Source organism: Patella vulgata, chromosome 7, assembly GCF_932274485.2.
Source record: "Patella vulgata chromosome 7, xgPatVulg1.2, whole genome shotgun sequence".
Classification (NCBI taxonomy): Eukaryota; Metazoa; Mollusca; class Gastropoda; family Patellidae; genus Patella; species Patella vulgata.
The window spans coordinates 6,205,809-6,216,198 of record NC_065885.2 but is presented as its reverse complement, the minus strand read 5'-3'; the positions used below and the strand labels follow the sequence as shown (position 1 = coordinate 6,216,198).

Genomic DNA, 10,390 nt, shown 5'->3' with positions numbered 1-10,390 from the left:
CTCCTGTCCAGCCTCGTGGGTTTTCTTTGGGTCCTCCCACTGCGAAAGACCCCTACGCGCAAGCAAATTTTTGAAGTTAAACCATGTTAGTCCTGAAATTAACTAGTTTGTGTCGAGTGGACGTTAAACCCCATCTCTGTCTCTCGATGAAGAGCAAGTGGAAATGAATGCCACTGTCTGGGCAAAATTTCCCTCATAGCACACTGCATGACACATGTCCTCCTTCATGGCACACTGCATGGCATATATATGGCTTATGTCCCTCTGATACACTGCATGGTATATGTCCTTCCTCATTAGCCCGGTTGGTGCAGAAAAGTAGTCCTAAAGTTAAAACCCATTTCATTGGTTAAACATCTAGATATCATTCTCTGGGCATGTGACTGCATGTGGTTGTCCTAGGCATATATCTCACGGACATTTAATTTGAATTCTGTGATCCAAATTGGATTCCCCCAAAAGGTGACTAAAAGTGTAATTGTTGTGCCACTGCTCAAGAGTATAAATTCTAAGATTTCCCCCAAAGATAATTAAGCGTAATTGTGCCTTTGAATAAAAAAATCCACCCTTGACCCTCTGAGTATAAATTCTGTCTCCCTGATTGAATCATGTACCTAACCCTAACCCTATACTAGACAAATGAACAAAAACTAATCATTATTTTATTTTCTTTATTTACGAGAAACTCAACAAAATTAAAATATAAATAAAATAACTGAAGTAAAAATGAGATTGGATGGGTATAACGTTAAAAGTCGAGGGGCTTGTCAGGTTTAATACGTACATCAGATTTGATACAATGATAAAACAATATAACCATGCAATATTAATATATTTTTGATCAAGGCGGTTGATATAAATTGGACCCATGATCTTTATGGCAGACCATATAAACTAGCTGGAACTATTTGAGTGTCAGACAGTAAAAGCTTTATATAGAAGTACTTTTAATATGTAAACTTTATACATGATGCATAGAGCGGTTAATTAAATAATAGTTTTACATAGAATTCTTCCTCATGCCCCAACCGACATCCTCAAGAAATTTCAAAAATTTCGTTGAGCATTCACAAGTTTTAAAATTCAAAAAATAATTCTGTTTCGGTCATATCTGTCAGTCACTAATATTTGGTAACTAGAAATTGACACAAATCGGTCGCAATGCATATAATAATATAATATGAATAAATATATATAAAATGGTTTACATTCAATCGTTTCCGTTTTTACTGTAATCTCTAATCAAATATGTTTTGTGAAATACGCCAGAAATCTCAATCGAATGGCAATCTCTAGCATCTGGTTATTCCAGTCTACTGCGCAGGCTCTCCAGCTTAGAACGGTCACCGTTAGACAAGACGTCTTAAATATTAGATATCAGAAGCCTATCTTTACTGGTAACATCACAAAATCGATGTTGATTAAAATTGACAAATAATTCATGTTTTCAATGTCAAAGACTTTGGATGATTTTGAGTTAGAGACTTAGCTACTTTACCTGACTAGCAGTGAAATTCACCAGTCAATTTACATTGTGCAAAATTATAATTTCAAAGAATTTAACCATAAAACACAGTCAAGACAGTTAACTTCACAGTCTGGGGAAAAACACTAAGAAATATATAAAAATATGGGATAATGTTAAAACTGAGATTAAACAAATTATGTTAAAAATTAACCAGCTGGCAGAATTTGAAAGTGAAAACGTTGGTCCAGAGCATGTCATCTAATTTTTCATGTTTAATAAGTTTACAGTGTTTTAATGAAGTATTTTACAATATGACAGTCACTTAGTTCCAGTTTAAAAATACTTTAATTAGTTAAAGGGGACTCCACTGTTTTAGTTCAGGTTTCTTCATTTCAAAAGAAATGAAATGAAGTTTAATTAATGAACATACACCATGTAGTGTGCTATGGAAGAAACTGTGCCTAGACTACCAGGTTGCTGCCTACTGTTATTACGATTTCAAACTTCCTAGGGATATATAACGGACCTTGTTTTTTCTGTCCATCCAAACGACTGACAAAGATACTTACTAAAAGAAATCTTGCTAGAAATTCCCAAGTTAACATTGGGATGACACTGAAGACATCCTAGTTATTGAGTCTGTGCCCTATTCATGGAATCACCATGGCTTCAGAATTTTGTGGAGTCCCTTTTGAACAATCGTTTTTCATCGACAAACCCCTGACATAATATCTGGCCTTAAAATATGTATATAGGTAATTAGCAGAACCCTGCAATATCAATTCTGTAATGGAACATTTGTATTATTCTCATTGAATTCCTTGTCTCTTTCTGTTATTACAGAGAGTTCCCAATACTTTATTCTTTAAACAAACCTGAATAAATTCTCATAACATCAGGCCTTCATGTTTGCAAATACCATATTGGTCTAAAACGGCTCACCAGAACTTAGGCTTCAGACAATCTCCATACAGATTTAGAGGAAAGTAATTAATTCACACGTTTTAATTGACTGTGAATTGCTTTGGTTTTAGAGTTTGATATTTTGGTTGATTTCAACCTATTTTTAAAATGATTTCTCATTGACTTTCTGCTGCAACCCACATGCGATAGAGAGGGAGGTTCAAAACCTTTTTAATTCAAGACCACACACAAGACAATGTCTGAATTAAAATTTGTTTCCAATTGCTGAAATTCTGTTATTCTATCTTTCCAGTTACCTTTGAGCGATTCTACCTTCTCCCTTCCTGTTGGGTGATTCTACCTTCCCTGGCTGAGTAATTCTACTTTCCCCCTTGAGTAATTCTATCTTCCCTGACTGAGTAATTCTACCTTCTCGGTCTGAGTAATTCTACCTTCTCTGGCTTTTAATTTTACCTTCCCGGACTGAGTAATTCTACCTTCCAGATTGGGTAATTCTACCTTCCCGGAGTAATTCTACCTTCCCTGACTAAGTAATTCTACCTTCCCTGACTGAGTAATTCTACCTTCCTGACTGAGTAATTCTACCTTCCCTGACTGAGTAATTCTACCTTCTCTGACTGAGTAATTATACCTTCCTGGTTGAGTAATTCCACCTTACCTGGCTGAGTAATTCTACCTTCCTGGTTTAGTATTAGCACTGAATGCATCAGTTGTATTTGAAACTGTCTTAGGCATTAATTTTGTTTTTTAAATTTTGGGATATATCCGAGCTTTTTTTTTTAAAAACAACTTTAAGTCAGTCTAGTTTGCCACCAACATGAAGACCTGTAAACATATTATATTTCACTCTTCGTCAAAAACATTTTCAAAACAACAATTACCAGTATTTTACAATTCAATAGAAATATAAAAATAAAATCCTATAATTTATTTGAACTCGTGTTTCGAGAGGGAAATAGCCATATCCCGTGTTGGAAGGGGTTTGTCGTAGCCATCTTTTCCATCTAACCAGTAAGTTGTCATCATTCCCTTGCCCTAAAAACACAAATTGTACAATATAATGTAAAGATGTCGTTTAACATACTTATCCACATCATGTCACCGTACTGGTCGAATGGTTAGTGCATGCGTGTTGCATCATTAGGTCTATCATTGAGTCAACTGCCGTAGTTTCGATTCCCCGGTTGTACGTGACAAGGAGTAGGGGCTGGGGCACCTGTCTGAACTTGTGGATTTCTCTGGTTTCCTCCCACTGCTAAAGACATCTACATGCTAGCGAATTGTTAAAATAAAATTGAACCATATGTTAGTCCCGAAATGACCTAGTTTGTGTCGAGTGGACGTTAAACCCCATTTCTCTCACGAGGATAGTCAACTACCCTATTATGAACTAATTGATTTGTGATATGATTATAGATCTTGATTCATTATATTGAATATTTTAGATCCACACTTACCTTTACTTCTCGTTCACCACGACAATCTAATATATAACCTCCTAACTCCATTAATATATCAGCTGTTTTACTACTCATATGAATCTTCAGAGCTGTGGAATAACATAAATAATTCATAATAACACAAGGATATAGCTTTACTACTTGTTATTTTATTACATACAATGTTTCAATACCAGGGCTCTATAAAAGTTGAATGTGCCTGCGCACACACTTGAAAATGTGCCTGCAGGGTCATACTGAAACACAGGGATGTAGCCAGGATTTGGTGAGTGGTGTAAAAATATATCTGGCGAGCGGAGCGAGGCAAACAAATTTTTGGGAGGGGGGCATGGTCTGTTATGAAAATTAAACCCTTCTTTGTGTATTTTCAGAACATCTGCTGCCTTTTGTATTTGGTTCAGTGCAAATCAAATTCCCATTTATATATTCAAATTTTACCAAATTCACTTAATTTTCATCAATGATACAGGGATCTAAAAACTTTTTGACACCACCCGACCGAGCATAAAATTGTCCCGCCCCACTCTGTTTCTCTGGATAGATAAGTTGAGGACCTTTCGGTATTTGTTGTTTTGTTGGGGTTTTTTTTTTCAAATATTACTTTATTACTTTGAGATTAAAAATTAAAACGATTCTTAAAACAGTGTTTGTGTTTTATTTGAGTACAACGAATTATGACAACAGGTAGATATTGATAATTAAAACACGTTGTATTATTTGACTTGTTTGTAAAGTTGTTGTACGTGTCTTACGAATATTATTATCATTATGGTGGAATGAGAATCAGGTCAGGCAGAAACTGAGAAAGCTCTCATCGTCCTCCTAGTCCTACTCTTGGGCCGTAGCAAATCCACGGTCAACACAGGTAAGAAATAAAATAAGATCATCGTGAAAATTTGCAGGCACGTGTTGGACAATTACGACATTCAAACCTTTAACATTGGAGTGCCGTAAATTGGTCTGGGTGACCTATTTACGGCAAATAAACAAATATAAAGACCGTAGAATAATTGTAAAATGAATAGACCTAGGCCTACACATCTTCTAAGTATAAATAAACAAAATACCAATACATCTTTGTTTAAACTAATTTGGGATGATAGGGTCTACTACGGCACACAAAAATAAATTATGCCGTGACAGACATGGTTTGCGTACGTCGGCTTTTACCATGGCTTTGCTGTTTAATTGCCGTGGTAAATTTCGAGCGCCGAGTTTGTGTCAGAGAAGGACGAAGGGGTTTAAATACGACTGGGCCTTTTTCGATTTTTTCTTTGTGCTGGGCGGCAAAAAATAGTGCCGGGCACAGACGCCGCCTGGCGTGGCTACATCTTTAAAAATGTGCCTGCAAAAAAATATTTTCAAGCAAATGTGCCTGCGCACGCCGTGCGCATGTGCGTGGAAATATCGATGCCTGTTCAGTACTCTTACGGGCCTGACAAGGACAACTGTCTATTCATTCAGATAATGTGTAACGGACAAGAACAGCTGTCTGGTCGTTTAGATAGGACGTACTATTCATTCGGATAATACGTAAAACTGAGGTCCCGTGTATACATTGGCGTGCAGGTAAAACATCCTGGATCTGGAAGAGTTGTTATTTAACTCGTATTTTGGATGGTGTGAGGGAGTAGCCAATGGAATGGTCTGTTATGGTGATTTTTTGGCGAGAGGTGCACAAAACTGTGGATAACCCACTAGAAACATCAAAGTTCATTGGTTAATCAAATATCTGCTGTCATAGGGTCAAAAGTTGCTTGTATGACCTCTGACGCGACCTTGTACTACAACCAGTCAGATCTTCATGTAGTGTAGGCCATCGAAAGTATAACAAAACGAAACGAATTTCGTCAAATTTGACCCACAGGATTTTCCCGCATAGTTTCCCCTTATCAGTGGTGCAGAACAAAGGGCCTGACAAGGCACAGCATCTAGTTGTTCAGATGTAAACGTTGGCATTTATGTAAAATAAATAAAATGGAGTTTAACGTCCTACTATTCAAGGGATCTTTTACATGCATGCCAATGTATACACGAGACCTGTTTTTCGTCCTATCTAAACGACCAGACAGCTGTTGTTGTCTGGTATGTAAAAAAAAATAATTTGACAGTTGGAATTTGATGTGTAGTAGGCGAAAACATCTTCAATAGCCTGGTTCGGGCAGGTAAGTAATATGTTAAACCCCATTTCAGCTCGTTGACAAAATAAAAATACAAACCCTTCCTCCTGCCTCAGATATTGAGGATGGTTTGTCTGCGAATCAGAATATTTATTTTATGTGGCCTAAACAATCTCACCTATAGAACTAGATTCCATTCTAGATGCTGTATTAACAGTATCACCAAACAAACAATACCTAGGCATCTTTAAACCTACTACACCAGCTACACATGGACCTGAAGTATACAAGATTATATATTATACACATGGACCTGAAGTATACAAGATTATATATAATACACATGGACCTGAAGTCGACAAGATTATGTATTTTATACACATTGACCTGAAGTCTATATTTTATACACATGGACCTGAAGTATATAAGATTATATATTATACACATGGATCTGAATGAAGTATATAAAATTATATATTATACACATGGACCTGTAGTATTTAACACCAGTACTCAGTGACATGCAGAGGTTTAGTGATGCCAGGGAACAGCTCAATGATTGCATGCCCCAAAGATTCAAGTATAGGACCTAGTAGGCTACTCAAGTATAGGGCCTAGTAGGCTACTCAAGTATAGGACCTAGTAGGCTACTCAAGTATAGGGCCTAGTAGGCTACTCAAGTATAGGACCTAGTAGGCTACTCAAGTATAGGACCTAGTAGGCTACTCAAGTATAGGGCCTAGTAGGCTACTCAAGTATAGGACCTAGTAGGCTACTCAAGTATAGGGCCTAGTAGGCTACTCAAGTATAGGACCTGGTAGGCTACTCAAGTATAGGACCTAGTAGGCTACTCAAGTATAGGGCCTAGTAGGCTACTCAAGTATAGGGCCTGGTAGGCTACTCAAGTATAGGACCTAGTAGGCTACTCAAGTATAGGGCCTAGTAGGCTACTCAAGTATAGGACCTAGTAGGCTACTCAAGTATAGGGCCTGGTAGGCTACTCAAGTATAGGGCCTAGTAGGCTACTCAAGTATAGGGCCTAGTAGGCTACTCAAGTATAGGACCTAGTAGGCTACTCAAGTATAGGACCTAGTAGGCTACTCAAGTATAGGACCTGGTAGGCTACTCAAGTATAGGATATGTAGGCTACTCAGAAATATAGGAAATGAAGACATTTCAAATATCAAGTTGGACAGCTTCTACAAAGCAGTTACAGGTCTCTCTGTCCACAACTGCCATTACTAGTATTGTCAAAAGAGAGAGAAATGGGGTTTAACGTCCACTCGACACAAACTAGGTCATCTCGGGACTAACATATGGTTTAATTATATTTCAATAGTTCGCTTGCGCATAGGGGTCTTTAGCAGTGGGAGAAAGCCGGAGGACCTGGAGAAAACCCACGAGGTTGGACAGGCGACCCTACTCCTTGTCACGTACAACTGGGGATTCAAAACCACGCCAGTCGACTCAATGTATTGTCAAAAGCAGATTAATCTTATTGTTGAATTAAAACAAACCAGAATGCATTCCAACACGAAGCTGTAACATGGTAGTTTCTAAATGACGGATCTTGAAACCAACCATAGAAGAAAGTAAATCTAAAGACATTGTCGCAATTTCACCAGCATGTAATTTACCATTTCTTATAGGTAGACCACTTACAACCATATCTACAAAAACAACATGTTAAACTTATCACTCAATTTAGATCTGTATCAAAATATTACATTAAACTTGTAGGTGAAAGGGAAAAACAACCATTCTCCATGTTAGAAATCAATCTCAATCTTTATCACTCTAAAAGGCAGAACAATAACATAAGGGAGACAACTTATACTTACTTAAACGCAAGGTTTCAGACCACAATGATATTCAATATACCACTATATTGTTTATAAAAATATATTTTAGATATTTGAATCAGAAATTCGTCTCCAGGCACTGCTCATCCCGTTCTTCTACTCGAGGACGAAGCTTATGGCTCCAAAAATTCAAATTTGACCAACATAAAACTTGCCATGCTTGTTTAAAGGAATGACATCCCATTCCAAGATGGCAGCAATGACGTTTTGCTTGGTTACATGGCCATACAGTAGGATCATACTTTTTATCTTCACCAAACAGGCATACACCATGAGGGACATTTTGCCCCGACAGTGGCAGTATGGCCTACTCTTATATCAAATTCCAATGATCAAGGGTTATTTTACCATGCACACCAACAGATTTTGTTAAATGAGTTCTATTGTCACAACAAAGAGGGAGAAATGAGGTAACGCCCACTCGACAGAAACTAGGTCATTTCGGGACTAACATAGGTTCAATTTTTATTTCAGTAATTTGATTGCGTGTAGGGGTCCTTAGCAGTGGAAGGAAACTCGAGGACATGCAGAAATCCCACGAGGTTGGACAAACGACCCTACTCCTTGTCACGTACAACTGGGGAATAGAAACCACGCGAGTTGACTCTATGACAGACCTTATGATACAACATGCACGTGCTAACCATTCGTCCATCCAATCCGCCTGTCACAACAGACACTTTATCATTAAAATAATATTTGACTTACAAGCATCCCCAATAGTTTCTACTTTATATACATCATAATTATCAAGAATGGCATCAAACGTTGTGTACAGATCATTCAGTAAGTCTACAACTTGGAATGGTGTACTATCACGGGCAATAGCTGTGAAACCAACAATATCACTGGAAAGAAAATTTATATCAAAATAATTCTATAAACAATCTGATTAAAACACAGATCCTATTTCGTTTTGTTTTTCATGGTTCAAAATTTCGTTTTACTTGTCTTCACTTCACAACACTAGGATCTGGATGAGTTGATATATAAGCTGCGTTATGGATAGCAGGGATTAGCCAATGAAACCATCTGTTACGGCGACTTATTGGTGTGTGATGAACAGAAATGTGGGTAAACCACTAGAAACGTCAACGCTGGTTGATTAATCAATGTCTGACGTCATAGGGTCAAAAGTCGCTCGTACGACCCCTGACGCAACCTCCCAATACAACTGGTCAGATCTTCATGTAGTGTAGGCCATCGAAAGTATCAAAAAAAACCAAACCGAAATGAAATATAGATCTGTATTTTAATCAGATTGTTCTATAAAAGCCAATTAAAAACAAATTAGGTCTCATAGCTCTTGCATAATGTATGTTTTAACTATTTCTGTAATTGTACTTGAAAATCAGCGATATACCAGTAACTATGAGTAGACAGACAGGGGCAATGACAAAAAACACTAACAGATGCTCGAATAAAAATAAAAGATTAGTAATAAATCACACTAACCTACCAATCCCTTACCCCCCACCCTCACACTTACCTGAAAAAGATGGTCACACACTCAAAAGCTTCTGGTAGAACTTTCCTGCCATGTTTTAAATCTTCAACAACTTTCTTTGGCAACATTTGACTGATAAGTTGTTCAGTTTTTGCTTTTTCTATCATTAAATCTTTAGTTCTGTCAGCAACTATGGCTTCCAGATTACTGGAATACTTTTCTAACTATAAAATAAATATGTTTTTCATGGGTTTAATAATGAAATGAAATGAAATGAAATGAAATGAAATGAAATGGGGTTTAACGTCCTACTGTTCTGCTTCTAAACTGGGTGAACTTTCTCTGCCAATGCAGGGATCGAACACCCGACCTCCAGGCTAGCGAGCCAGCGTCTTACCCGCTTAGCCACGTGTTCCCCCGGGTTTAATAATAAAAGATAAGTATACAACAAGAAATAATATTGGGCAAGAAATGAAATTTAACATCCTACTTTTCTGCACCACCTGTCCTATGAAGAAATTATTCCCCAGACAGCAGCTTTTCACTCATTCTTCATACCATCAATGAAATAGTGTTTAACATACTACTTTTTCCCACCATACAGACTAATGATGACGGGCTTTAGCCATACAATGATAATAGGCATTAGCCATACAATGACGATAGGCATTAACCATACAATGATGACGAGCATTAGCCATACAATGATGACAAGCATTAGCCATACAATGTTGACAGCCATTAGCCATACAATGTTGACAGGCATTAGCCATACAATGATGACAGGCATTAGCCATACAATGATGACAAGCATTAGCCATACAATAGTTACAGGCATTAGCCATACAATAAGAAATGAGTGAAATTTTTCATAGACATTAAATTTGTACGTTTTTTTTTTTACGTGTACACCAATGACTACATGAAACTTTGATTGTTTTGTCTATACCATGAACGAAACCAAGTATGGGTAGTTCCAATCCATTTGCTGATATATGTTCCGTTAATCTTTGATTTATATAGAGAAGAATTATTTTATAACTCACCATATTGACTAAATTATCGATGAGTTCACCTTTCACAGGATGAATTATATTCAAACTTTCTAA

At 37.2% G+C, this 10,390-nt stretch overlaps 1 protein-coding gene across 1 annotated transcript; it reads right to left on the bottom strand.

The window, feature by feature from the left end:
- Nucleotides 1-740: 740 nt before the first annotated feature.
- LOC126828113 (retinal guanylyl cyclase 2) lies at nt 741-9,529 on the bottom strand. Its single transcript, XM_050557693.2, is given in 6 exon segments — nt 741-3,427; nt 3,850-3,941; nt 6,151-6,249; nt 7,490-7,642; nt 8,543-8,682; nt 9,324-9,529. Coding segments are annotated over 6 exon segments (798 nt in total). The 3' UTR covers nt 741-3,319.
- Nucleotides 9,530-10,390: the final 861 nt, after the last annotated feature.